The sequence below is a fragment of the Orycteropus afer genome, unplaced genomic scaffold (genome assembly GCF_000298275.1).
Source record: "Orycteropus afer afer isolate SDZICR_OR568_19922 unplaced genomic scaffold, OryAfe1.0 scaffold00255, whole genome shotgun sequence".
NCBI lineage: Eukaryota > Metazoa > Chordata > Mammalia > Tubulidentata > Orycteropodidae > Orycteropus > Orycteropus afer.
In genome coordinates, this window is record NW_006921842.1 from 3,205,309 (window position 1) to 3,219,730 (window position 14,422).

The window sequence follows — 14,422 nt, forward strand, 5'->3', positions numbered from 1 at the left end:
AACATTTACCTCAAGTAGATACACTCCTTGGAGAGAAAAATCATGGGAGAAAGCAGGGCTGCTTATGCACAGGGAGGTAGCTCAGGGGGCAGAGGGCATGGAGGGATGGACACAGGAAAGAGGTAACTAGGGGAGGAAGTGAGAGGGGAGCTGTTGCATTTTGGTAAACTGTGGTCAATGTCATGAGACAAAGTGTATGTGAACTGCTGTATGGACAGTAAATTTGCTCTGTAAACCTTCACCCAAATCACAATTGAAAAAAAAAAAAAAAGACATAAGATGACCTATTGCACTGGGCAAATCTGCTGCAAAAGACTTCTTTAAAGTGCTGAAGAGCAAGGATGTCTCTTTGAAGACTAAGGTGTGCCTAACACAAGCCATGGTATTTTCAGTTGCCTCATATGCATGTGAAAGCTGGACAAAGGAAGGAAGACCGAAGTAGAGTTGATGCTTTTGTGTTGTGGTGCTGGCAAAGAATATTCAAAGTACCATGGACAGCTAAAAGAGCTGACAAATCTGTCCTGGAAGAAGTCCAGCTGAAATGCTCCTTGGAAGCAAGAATGGCCAGACCTTGTCTCACCTACTTTAGTCATGTTGTCAGAAGGGACCATTTCTTGGAGAAGGATATCATGCTTGGTATACTAGAGGGTCAATGAAAAAGGGGAAGGCCCTCAATGAGATGTATTGACTCAGTGGCTGCAATGATGGACTCAAATATAGCAAGGATTGTGAGGCTGGTATGGGACCAGGCAGTGTTTCATTCTGTTGTACATAGGGTCACTATGAGTTGGGAGATGACTTGAAGGCACCTAACAACAACAACAACAACAACATGTGATAGCTACAATAGCACCAACTAACATTTACTGAGATTTAATTGTGTATTAAGGAGCTCTGGTAGCATAGTGCCTAAGGCACTTAACTGCTAACCAGAGGGCTGGTGGTTTCAAACCCACCAGCCACTCCTTGGAAGGAAGGTTGGGCAATCTACTTCCGTAGTGATACTGCCTTGGAAACCCAAGGTGGGGTCGCTATGAGTCAGGTCCGACTCGATGGCACACAACAACAACAACAAGGATTGTTCTAAAAAATTTATAGGTATTAATTTCTTTCTTTCTCACAATGATCCTGTGGGGTAAAAACACAACCATTGCCATTCTAAGACATTTGACTGCTAACCAGAAGGCTGGCAGTTCAAATCCACCAGCCACTCCTGGGAAGAAAGGTTGGGTAATCTACTTCCGTAGTGATACTGCCTCGGAAACCCAAGGAGGGGTTGGTGTGAGTTGTATCCAACTCGACAGCAATGTATTGTATTAGATAATCTTTAGTTTACAAGGTAACATTAAATAAAGGGCTTTATTATTAGAGTCCTGTAGATTTCCAGCTCCCTAGCACTCTAAAAATGGGATTCTATTTCTCAAAATTAAAGGTGACACTGAACTGTGTAAAAAAAAACAAAAAAAAAAATCAGAAAATAAATTTCTGTGTGCCATTCAAAGCACTTGGTTTTTGAAATTTATTGTTTCGTCTATTTATGTTACAGGAGAATCATGAGAAAAATCTCCATGGAGCCACCTGAGCGACTGGCTGGCCTCCAGACTCTGTGGGACAGCCAGCCCCTGGCTGAGCAGGGCCCGTGTGGTGAGCATTCATTTTAAACCCAAAATGTAAATGGCTGGCTGGACGTCCCCTGCCAGGAAGTTAAATCTATTCCTAGTATGCTACCGTAAAGGTACAATTAGTTTTAAGGTGTAATTAGTACTGTCAGATCTTAGGTTGGTAAACAAAAGTCATATATTGAAGCTGTATTGCATCCTACTCTGTGCTTTGTATATAGCACAGGGGAGAGAACTTTTGCTGTTTTCCCAAACAGAAAGGATCAGCACTGTAAACATCAGCCATATTTAAGCTTTTAAATTTTAATTTAAAAATCACTTAACAGAAAATGATCCCTTTTCTCTTGTACTCTTCAGGTGGATTTTCTCAGATGTATGCCTGTGTCTGTGACTGGCTTGGATTTTCGTACAGGGAAGAAGTACAGTGGGTAAGTATTCCTGTTTATTTACTCACATACACGCCCCTGGAAAATATTTGGCTGGCTTTTTTTTTTCTTCCTCTTTTTTCTCCCCATCATCATTTTTTAATTTGAAGTCTTCCCTTTTCAGATTACCTAAAAATTTGTCCCTGTAATTGTCTAATTTTGTTTTATATCTCTTGGTTCCCTGCTGGTCTACACAGATCATTTATTTATATGACTGAATTATATTCCAAATAGGATGTGGATACAATTTATCTGACTCAAGACACCAGGGAATTGAATTTACAAGACTTTAGTCATCTTGACCACAGGTAAGCCGTTATCTTCCTTTCTTCTACTCCTAAATTTTGTTTTCTGAGCTTTACTTTTCTTTTGGCACTTAAGAATATATGTTATATCCAGGGAATCCCCTAATAAGAGGAAACCAGGAAAATTTAAGAATCTCTGGATTTTGTCTGTCAAATAATAGATAGTTTCAAATGTACTCATCACTACAAATGGCCTGTAGTGGAGGTGCATGTAAATTCCCTAAATCCAGACCTCATAGGTAAAAAAATATGCTGAAATTTACCATGGAAACAATACTTTTTACGTTCTTTTACTAGTCTACAAGAGTCTATTTAACCTTGCCTATATATAAAATAGGAGCTCTGGTAGCCTAGTGCTTAAGGCACTTGACTGCTAACCAGAAGGCTGGCAGTTCAAACCCATCAGCCACTCCTTGGAAGGAATATGGGCCAATCTACTTCTGTAGTGATACTGCTTCGGAAACCCAAGGAGGGGTCACTAGGAGTCGGGTCCGACTTGACGGCACATAACAACAACAACATAATATATAAAATGTAGTACTATTTTACTTAATTACCATTCAGAACATTTTTTTTTTTTCCAGAGAGGGTATTTTATACTGAAGTACTAACAAATGGCTTTTCATTCCCAATTTATTTGTGAATCAGGAATTGTTGGAGTACATATGCACACATTGGTGGAAATCAGTTTGCCAATGTCTGCCTTGTGATAATGATACAGAAACCTTGAAACTTGTTATAAAGTTTCTGAGAGACATTTAGGTCTTAGGGTTGTGACTTTAGTATATTTAGGCCTGTGTGTGATCAGACCCCTGTGTAAAGCTCCTTCTGGCTCCCCCATCTCTTAGCAAGGACATACATGTCATATTTATTTAGTTCTCTGATGGAGTTGAGCCTTGGTACCCTTCCAGATTATCTGCTCTGGTAATTTATCCTGGCCTCTCACAATCTCCTCACCCCTGGATATGTTGCTACTTATTTCAGGTAGTCAGATACCAACTCTACCACCCTGCTATGATCCCAATTCCTGTATTCTAAATTTAGAGGCAGAAATATGGTATTCTAGCTGTATGTTGGGAGCTCTGGTAGCATAGTGCCTAAGGCACTTGACTGCTATCCAGGAGACTGGTGGTTCAAACCCATCAGCCACTCCTCGGAAGGAAGGTTGGGCAATTTACTTCCATAGTGATACTGCCTCGGAAACCCAAGGAGGGGTCGCTATGAGTCAGATCCAACTGGATGGCACATAACAACAACAACAGCAGCAGCTATACGTTAAGGAGGTCTGGTGGTATAGTGGTTAAGGCATTTGGCTGCTAACCAGAAGGTCGGTGGTTCAAACTCAGCAGATGCTTCACATGAGGAAGATGAAGCAGTCTGCTTTTGTAAAGATTTGTAGCCTTGGAAACTCAATGGGGTCGCTATGAGTTGGAATTGACTTCATGGTTTTCGGTTTGAGCTGTATCTTTTGGACAATAGGAATTGAAGAAAAGATTGTTGTTGTTGTTGTTGCTTCTTATCACTAGCACCATGCTCCCACTCTCTTTAATAAATGATCATTTCCAGTTAATTTTCTGCTTACCTGTGAGGAAATCCAATATTATAGTAGGGTCCTTAAAGAGTTCTGGCCGAGTGAATTGGGCACAGACAAAAGTGTACTACTAGATGGAGGCACGTCCTCTTTGCACAGCCAGAATCTGTGGAGGAAGATGGTGAGGCAGGCTCAGCTGTGTCTGTATTTGTGGCTGGTGGGTCTCAAGCCTCTGGTTCTTACACTGGTTTTACTTCCTTTTTGTGAAGCAGACATTTCTCTCCTGCTTAGAGCCCCTCTCCCTCTTCCTATATGAGGGAACTTCATACTCTCAAATTTAGGCATGATATTTCCTGTGCAGCTCATAAAAAAGTGAACAGAAACAAAAAGCAAAAATATTTTATTTTGTATGTATTTTCTAATTAAAAATAAAAGAAAATTCCTTGTTGAATAATATAGAAGGAAGTAGGGCTACAGTGTCAGGTTTCAGTGTTTTTAATGTCAAGACCCTTTTGCATTCTTAAAAATTATTGAGCTTTTGTTTATGGGTATCGTAGTTATTGATATTTACCAATTAGAAATTAAAACTAAAATAACACAACATTTGCTAATTCAACATTTTTCACTTGTGCAATTCATTGAAGCCAATTATATGTCATGTTGTGCAACCATCATCCATATTGTTACTGTATTTCCAGAAACTCAACGCTAGTTAAACAAAGATTTCCCTTTTTGCCCTCCTGCCCTTGGTAACCACTGTTAATCTCTGATTACTAAATGTTGGCCTATTCTACATGTTTCATATAAGTGAGATCATACAATATTTGTCCTTTTGTGATTGACTTATTTCACTCAGCATAATGTTTCCAAGGTTCATCCATGTTGTGGCATGTATTAGATAGTTTTAAATTCATTTAAAAGTAATAATAATAAACCCATTGTATGATAATATAAATAATGTTTTTATGAAAAACTATATTTAACAAGAAAAAGGGGCATAGCATCAGTTTATATTTTTTGCAAACTTCTTTAATGTCTGACTTAATACAAGACAGCTGGGTTCTCATGTCTGTTTCTGCTTTTGATCTGTTGTGATGTTATTTTGACTCAAACGGATGAAGAAAATCTAGCTTTGTGTAGATGTGTCATTAGAAAAGAGAGGAGTGTGTTTAATTGCCTCTTCATATAATTATGGAAATTCTTTCTTAAACTTCATTAAAATTAAACAAAAGGTGGTTTGTTAAAGATTAGTTGCAATATGGAATCTGAAAGCTATCAGTGCACTAGTTTGTATTTTGTTCCATTAAAATCCATTGATCTATCTTGTACTTTGAATGGATCTTACCTATACATGATTTTATAGCGCTGTATGTTGATTGGGAGCTCTGGTGCCATAGTGCCTAAGACATTTCACTGCTAACCAGAAGGCTGGCAGTTCAAACCCACCAACCACTCCTCAGAAGGAAGACTGAACAATCTACTTCTGTGGAGATACTGGAAACCCAAGCAGGGATTGCTATGATTTGGATTCAACTCGACAGCAATGAGTTTGTTTGTTTGTTTTTTTGTACATTGGTCATGTGGAGAATATTGGGTCATTGTGTTATGCCCAGAGCTTCCCAATATTTTGCTCTTAGCATATAACATTAATAGAGAGAGAGAGAGATTTTTTTAATGTCATCATTGATCTTACCAGAAAAGTATGGCAAGACTGTCAAACTCACATCAGATAAAGTTTTATAAAATCAGAATTTTTATTTGAAAGCTATAATTTTACAAATTAAATACTGCCATTTGATTTCCTTGAAGTGCCTAGCTCACTTCTTACCTTTTAGAGAAAATATCTGACAAGTCCCAAGATGGAAAACCATAGCTTGTCTGTCATTCATTTTCTCATGGTATTCCATGAACTAAGGAGATAGTCAGCATGCAACTCTAAGTACTGCACAAATATTTTTCATCAGTAAAATCATCACTTTGGTATATAGCAGAATCATTTTATGCACACTTCCCATTTTGTTGCACAGAATATCTTTAAAAAGCTTGTGGTCAAAAAAAGCCCATTTGCAGAATAAATCGCAGCAGAGATCAAAACGGTGGGTGAGGTGGTGGCGACAGAGCCCAAAATGGAGGAGCAGAGCAGTGTACTGGGCGTGCCGAGTGGCAACAAGGCTCAGAGTCCCAAGGGTAAAGGAGAACATCTTATTCAGAATGGGAAGAGGAAGAAGAAAGTCATGAAAAGAGAAGGTGATCACTCTGTGCCATATACTAACCCGTCTAAAAGATATGCAACCTTCTGCTGAAGGCTATACACTCCACTGAGCCCACTTGATCCATGACCAAGCCCATGCGCTCAATCTCGAAGCCCATGTAATCCATGGCAAACATACTTTTTGATAGGAATGACAATCCCTTAAATACCTGGTTAAAGAAAAAGTTGGTGAGGTGTGGAACTTTTAATGGATGCTGAAGTTAAGTCAAGAGGATGTGCTATTGTTGAATTCATGGTGGAAGAGAGCATGAAAAATGCAGCTGAAGTTCTAAACAAGCAGAATTGTTCAGATCACTTTTCAGACCACTGAAAGTCAAAGAAGGTCCTGATGGTAAACATGGCAGGAGAGCAACAGAAAAGGTGATGCTTGTGGTTGGTGTGATGGCTGTGAGACCAGGTGGCCCAGGAATTGTTAATATACCACCCGATATCCTAAATAATGCCAACCTCCCAAATGAGATGATCCATGCATTACAGGCTGGAAGTCTCAGAAGCACAGTATTTGTCATAAATCTGGATTATTGAATTGGCTGGAAAAAGCTGAAGGAAGTATTTAGTATGGCTGGTGTGGTGGCTGAGCAGACATTCTTGAGAATAAACTTGGAAAAAGTCACAGAATAGGCACTATAACTTGTGAACAATCCATTGAAGCTGTGCAAACTATATCTATGTTTAATGGCCAACTGTTATTTGATTGACCAATGCATATGAAAATGGATGACAGGGCCTTACCAAAGGGAGACTTTTTCAAACTTCCTGAGCATCCTGAACAACTGCTCCATGGACCTGGTGGTATTAGCATGGGATTAGGACCAGGAAGGCAGCCTATCAGTGCCAATCACCTGAACAAAGACATCAGGATGGGAAACTCTTCAGATCTTTAGACATGGAGAGACCCTTTGATGGTGGCATAGAAAATATTGGCTGATTTGATCTGGGATAAACATGGGTAGAATCAACAGTAGAGGTGGAGGCAGCCATCCTCAGGATCAAGAGGATGGGCCCTTGCATTGATTGCATCAGGGATGCTGGCATGGAGTACATAGGTACAGTCCTGGGCCATAGCATGGATTACATGGGCTTCAAGACTGAGCACATGGGCTTGGTCATGGATCAAGTGGGCTCAGTGGAGTGTATAGCCTTCAGCACTGAGTGTATGGGCCCATTGGGCCTCAACCACATGGCCTCTAGCATTGAATGCATGGACCAGATCACAGAGTACATGGATGTCAGCATGGTCTTTGGCCTTTAGTGCATGTCCATAGACCGCATGGACAATACCATTGAATGCATTGGTTCTGGTATGAAGCACATGGGCCTGAGCATGGAGTACATGGTGTCTGCAGGCATAAGAGCTGGCCTCGAGCACATAGGTCCTATGATAGATTATATGGCTATTCTCCTAAGTGCATGGGAGCCAACATCCTGGAGTACGTGGGTGCCATCTGTCTGGAGTACATAGGCCCCACCATGAGCCCAGACATGGGCTCCAGCACTGAGCATGTGGACCTGCCTGTGGCTGGTGATGGTGGCACCAGCTTTGTGCCATAAAGATGGAGCATGACAACTTTGATGGAAGCTTTGTAGTTTTCTTTGGCAGAGTCATTGGCTATGACCCCCGGAGTAGCAGGAAGGCCAGCCAGATATTTATGAGAAACTCCCATTTGATTTTACATGGAAAATGTTGAAAGACAGCATCAGTGAATGTGGCCATGTGCTGTATGCTGACAACAAGATGGAGAATGAGTCCAAGGGGTGTGGATTGGTCAAATTTGAGCTGTCTGAGGTGGCTGAGCAGGCTTGCTGGATGTTGAATGGGATGAAGCTGAGTGACCGAGAGAAATGTTCAAATTTATAGAAATGCTTAAACAGTTGTTAGTTTTAAACTTTATACTAGACCTCTGATTTTTATTGTTATTTATTTTATTATTAAGTATAAAGATGCTTAAAAAATTCAGTTGTTTTTTGGGGTAATTTGAATTAGTTCTTTAAATTCCTGGGGTTCCATTTGATTTGTTTACGTAGAGATTACAATTGTTCACAACTTTTTTTTTTGTAGTTGTGATACCTTGTTGACATACAGTATGACTTTGATAATAAATACCAGTTCCTAGAGGGTGAAAGGGAGCATGTACTCAAGAGCTGAGATTTAATTAATACTTCATAAAGACAATCTTAAATAAAATTGGCTTAAAAAAAAAAAAAACAAACAGAAAACTGTGACTGTGTGGCAGTGAAGACTACAATGACTAGGAGCACAGCTAAATGCCTTGATTCAGGCTCAGGCACCAGCAGTTTTACTAACTATTGCCTTTGGACTATCCATGTATATGTTGACACAATGGAAAGCAAAAATGCTTCTTTAGCATCATTATGAAAATAGTTCTGAACTTGTGAACCCTTTGCGTGGGTCTCAGTAGGCATTGGGTAGGAAACTCAGGGGTCCATGTACCACACTTGGAGAACATCTGGCCTACAGGGATGAAAACATGCAGGGCAGCTTGAGATATTTCTCAGGTTTACTTCATTTGCTCCATCCTTAATGATTTTTGCACAAGTAATAGGTTATGTAAAGAGACCTGATAGAATAATGGTTAAGTGCTAGGCTGCTAACCAAAAGGTCAGCACTTGGAACCCACCGGTGGCTCCACTGGAGAAGAGACCTAGTGATCTACTTCTGTAAGGATTTCAGTCTAGGAAACCCTATGGGGCAGTTCTACTCTGTACTATAGGGTGGCTATGAGTCAGAATTGATTTTACAGGTATACAGCAAACAATACAATAGGGTATGCGAAGTGTCAATGTTATCTTGCTAATCTATTGTGTTAATTTGGTCATTAATCTGCCACACAGGAAATCTATATCTAAAGAAGCTACTAAATACAGTTACCTGGAATATGTAGAATCCTATTCAAAATCAAGAAACTTTGCCAAGCTTTTTAGAACTGTGAATTATCCTGTGAGTAGAGTTATCTTTTTATTAGCTAGAGAATTTTCAGCCCATCAGTGAGTGCTATATTTCTGTGATGAACCTTAATTATCTACCTTTTGGCTTGATTTAGGTGCCAGCAGGACTTTTCTATTGGTGAAACTCTTAAATTCAAACTTTTTCTGTAAAAATCCAGATAGTATGTATTTTAGAGTTGATGACCCAGAAGGTCTCTTGCACTGCAGATGTTGTACCTTGAAAGCATTCCTAGACATTTTTATAAAAATAGATAGCATTTGCCAACCTCTAATCTGGATCCTGGCCACATTTCAGGGTGTCTAGTCCTGATGGAGAAGACAGGATAAGGTACAAAAAAATATAAGAACTTCTGTTGATATTTATTTTTGACTCATTAAAAAATTTTTAATCTTTGCTTTTTTTTTTTTTCTTTTATTATATATATTTCAAACCGAAGCAAAACAAAAAAGTTGCCTTTGAGTGGATTCCAACTCATGGTGAGCCCCTATGTTTTATAGAACTGTACTCCATAGGGTTTTTGTGGATGTAACCATCAGAAGCAGATTACCAGGGCTTTTTCGAAGTGCGTCTTATTTGGTTTGAACCACCTATCTTTTGGTTAGTAGCTGAGCACTTAACTGTTTGATCCACCCAGAGACACATATAATGTTATACTACTAAAGCATCAGGAGCTCTGGTGGCATAGTGCCTAGGGCATTTGACTGCTAACCAGAAAGTTGGCGGTTCAAACCCACCAGCCACTCCTCGGAAGGAAGATTGGGCAACCTGCTTCTGTGGAGATACCGCCTCGGAAACCCAAGGAGGGGTCACTGTGAGTTGAATTGACTCGACAGCAGTGAGGTTTTTTTTGGGGGGGGGTGAGAGCTCTGGTAGCGTAGGCACTTGACTTCTAACCAGAAGGCTGGTGGTTCAAACCCACCAGCCAGGCCTTGGAAGGAAAGTTGGACAATCTACTTCCATAGTGATACGCCTCGGATACCCAAGGAGGGGTCTCTATAAGTCAGGTCCGACTCAACAGCACAACAACAACAACAACATAGTATCAATAGCTAAATATTAAACTTTAAAAAATATTTTTAAATATATATTTTTTTAACTGATCAGTGAGCTTGTTAAAATATGGGGATCACTGCTATAGATGTCATGTCTCCTGCTGCCGCCTAATTTTCTTTTTTTTAGAGCTCTCTCTTGATCACCCTAATCTTTAGACTTTATCCCTTTTTTCTAGAAGACTTAATTTTCTCCCATGATTCTTATTATTAAAATTAGAATCAGCTTCTACATATAAAGGCCACTTTCCAGTCCTGAGAGAGAGCCACTATCAAGTTGCAACAAATTATGCTGAGTGAGCCTTTCTACATAATAGAAATTAAGATATCCTTACCCATAAAGGAATCAGTCTGTACTTAAATGGTACGATTGTCTGCAAAGATTTGTTGTGAAATAATTTGAGCATGATGTAGGTCAGTCTCTAAATTTGGGAGGTGTTGCAAAAATTATCTTGATATTTTTCTCACTTGAATGCAGAAGAGGATGAAATAATTAGACAAGTTGGAGATGTAAGAGAAGAGATTAAAATGGGATAGCTAGACTATTATTAACAAAGACTGGCAATAATTCTTAAATTTATGTATTTGTTTTCCCACATGACAGTAGGATCCAATGCAAGTGTATTTAAAGATCACTCATTTGCAAGCACATGATTTTGTAAGAAGTTTGCATTTATTAAAATGAGATTTTGCATGTTTTTCTATACAGATATCTCTGAACCTGATCCTTCTAGAAGGCCAAATCCATCTCGTATAGTTCAGAAAGACATTTCTCATGTTTGGCCGTAATTCAAAACTTTCTCTCTTTTCATTTTGTTTTTCCTCTCCACTGCATTTAGTCATCATAGCTGGAAACTTCTGTTCTTAACAGTCCTTAAAACCATAAATGCTACCCGAATGGAATAAGAGCTGGGTTGTATGTGTCTTGCTCATTCTGTATGGTATGGTACTCTATAATCGAACAAATCAGTGGCTCAGAATAAAGGATTTTGAAGGGCAAGTGAAACCGTGTGCCTCCGGGGAGTACTTGGTGGTACACATAGTTAATACACTGGGATCTTAATAGAAAGGCTAGAGTTCAAGTCCACCTAGAGGTACCTCATGAAAAAGACTAGGCGATCTACATCTACCCATTGTCCTCAATTGATTCTCGACCCTGTGACACAGAGTAGAGCTGCTCCATGAAGTTTCCAAGGTAAATATATATATTCACCACACTTTTATTGTGGTGAAAAGATAACAATAAGACATTCACCAACATAACAACTTCCCTATTTTCAGCTCAGGGACATTGATGACATTTTCCATGTTGTGACACTGCCTTTTCCAAAATATTTCATCACCGTTAGCATAAACTTGATGCCCCCCAAACAAAATCTCCCCCTTTCCTCCCTCCCTCCTACCCCTGCTCACCACTAATAACCTTTGGTGTATATATATATTGTATATATGTACATACACACACACACATGTGTATGTGTGTATCTAGGACCTCTGGTAGCGTAGTGTCTAAGACACTTGACTGCAAACCAGAAGGCTGGTGGTTCAAACCCACCAGCCACTGCTCGGAAGGAAGGTTGGGCAATCTACTTCCGTAGTGATACCGCCTCGAAAATCCAAGGAGGGGTCGCTATGAGTCAGGTCTGACTCGACGGCACATAACAACAATGATATATATATATATATCTTTTTTTTTAACCTATCTAGAAATGTCCCCCACTCCCCTCCCATACCTGGTAACCTACAAAGAAAGTTTCCTTCTATGTATAAACCTTTCCTTGATGTTTTACAATAGCAGACTAATACAATATTTGTGCTTCTGTGGTTCACTTGTTTCACTCAGCATTATGTCCTCCAATTTCATCCATGTTATGCAGTGTTTTGTAGATTCTACATTATTCTTTAGGGTTGCACGGTATTACATTGTGTGTATGTACCACAGTTTGTTTATCCATTCCTTTGTTGATGGGCACTTAGGATCTTTCCATCTCTTTGCTACTGAGAATAGTGCTGTGATGAACATGAGTATGCATATATCTGTTTTTGTCCTGCATCTCACTTCTTTAGGATATATACCTAGTAATGGGATTGCTGGATCAAATGGCATCTCTATTTTCAACTTTTTAAGAAATTGCTAAGGCTATAATCTTTACAGGAGCAGGCTGCCACATCTTTCTCCCATGGAACAGCTGTGGGTTCAAACTACTGACCTTTCAGTTAGCAGACGAGCTCTTTATCAGTGCACTACCAGAAGTCCTTTCTGAAAAATTAGCCACTGAAAAACCTATAGAGCACAATTCCACTCTGACACACGTGGGTCTCCATGAGTCTGAATTGACACAATGGCAGCTGGTTTGGTACCCCTAGGGATGCTTGTCAGACTCTCAGGAGGTTGGGGAAATTATGTAGAGAGAGCTCATCAGATTACTTGGGTACTCTTTCCTCTTCCACCCATACATACCCAGGTTGGGAACTACTGCTTTAATGTTGTCTTTTGCTGTATGTCACCTACTCTAATCCATGGCTCAATCCTGGTTGTGTTCTTATACAACTTTATATGTTTCTTTCAGTTCATTCACCCAAGTCTTTGTCTTTTTGCACTCAGGATCTTGTAAGTACCATCTTAACCTGGACTAGTTCAGATCCACATTGGGGAGTAGATCAGGGTTATGTGAGTGGTGCTGATGTTAATGTTACAGGTTACATGGGTTACATAGGGAGGAGTAAACATGATTTTGGCAGCTTCATCACCTGGAGCCACAGGTATGGAGGCAATAGTGATCTATATGTGTGTGACCCCTTGCCACAGGTGGGAGGTGGTTTTAGAAGAAGACACAGATCTGGTGACAGGGCAGTGCGTATGTAACCGTTCTCATTATAGTTACTAGGTGCTATTGAGATGGTTCTGACTTATAACACTTCTGTGTACAACAGAACAAAACGCTGCCCGGTCCTGTGTCATCCTCACAATTGTTGCTCTGCTTGAGCCCATCGTTACAACCACTGTGTCAGTCCATCTCATTGAGGGTCTCCTCTTTTTCACTGACCCTCTACTGTACCAAGTGTGATATCCTGCTCCAGGGAATGGTCCCTCCTTATAACTATGACCAAAATATGAGAGATGAAGTCTCACCATGCTGGTCTCTAAGGAACATTCTGGCTGTACTTCTTGTAGGACAGCTTTGGTTCATTCTTCTGGAAGTCCATGGTATATTCGGTATTCTTCACCAAAACCATAATTCAAATTCAATAATTCTTGATTTTCTTCATTCATTGTCCAACTTTCACATGCTTATGAGGTTATTGAAAATACTGTGGCTTGGGTCAGGTGCACCTTATTCTTCAAAGTGACATCTTTGCTTTTTAACACTTTATAAGGAGGTCTCTTGCCACAGATGTGCCCAATGTGTTGTGCTTTTTACTTTCTTGACTGTGGCTTCCATGGGCATTGATTATGAATTCAAATAAAATTAAATCCTTGACAACTTCTCTCTTTTCTTCATTTATTATAATTGTTGCTTATTGGTCCAGTTGTGAGGAGTTTACCTTGTGTTGGGGTGTAATCCATGCTGGAGGCTATATAATCTTTGATCTTCATCAGTAAATGCTTTAAGTTCTCTTTACTTTCAGGAAGCAAGATTGTGTCATCTGCATATCACAGATTGTTGAAGAGTTTTCCTCCAATCCTGATGAGTCTCCCACATTCTTCTTCATATAGTCCAGCTTCTTGAATTATTTGCTCACCATTCAGACTGAATACATATGGTGAAAGGATACAATCTTAATGCATACCTTTCATGATTTTAAACTACGCAATATCCCCTTGTTCTGTTTTGAACAGCTGCCTCTTGGTCTATGTACGGGTTCTCCATGAGCACCATTAAGTGTCTGGAATTCATTATCCATAATTTGTTATGATTCACACAGTCAAATGCCTTTGCACAGTCAATAAAACACAGGAAAACATCTTTCTGGTATTGTTTGCTCTTAGCCAGGATCCACCTGACACCAGCGATGATAGCCCTTGTTCCACATCTCCTTCTGAATCCAGCTTGAATTTCTGGCAGTTTACTGTCAGTGTACTGCTGCCACCATTTTTAAATTATCTTTGGCAAAATCTTACTTGTGTGTGATATTAATGATAAGTGTTTAATAGTTTCCTCATTCTGTTGGATCACATGCAAGTCACCACAGTATGACAAACTTATAGTTGAGTGGTGGATTCTCATTATAGAGACTCTACTAATGTCTCT

At 39.7% G+C, this 14,422-nt stretch overlaps 1 protein-coding gene and 1 pseudogene across 1 annotated transcript in view; both read left to right on the forward strand.

The window, feature by feature from the left end:
* Positions 1 to 14,422, forward strand: part of CARMIL1 (capping protein regulator and myosin 1 linker 1) — a 295,366-nt gene that overhangs the window by 27,092 nt on the left and 253,852 nt on the right. Inside the window, exons 2-4 of the mRNA XM_042782185.1 lie at positions 1,547 to 1,644; positions 1,977 to 2,047; positions 2,279 to 2,352. Of these exons, the coding sequence (XP_042638119.1) occupies positions 1,547 to 1,644; positions 1,977 to 2,047; positions 2,279 to 2,352 (243 nt within the window). The remainder of the gene's footprint in view (positions 1 to 1,546; positions 1,645 to 1,976; positions 2,048 to 2,278; positions 2,353 to 14,422) is intronic.
* Positions 5,953 to 8,020, forward strand: LOC103204652 (annotated as a pseudogene).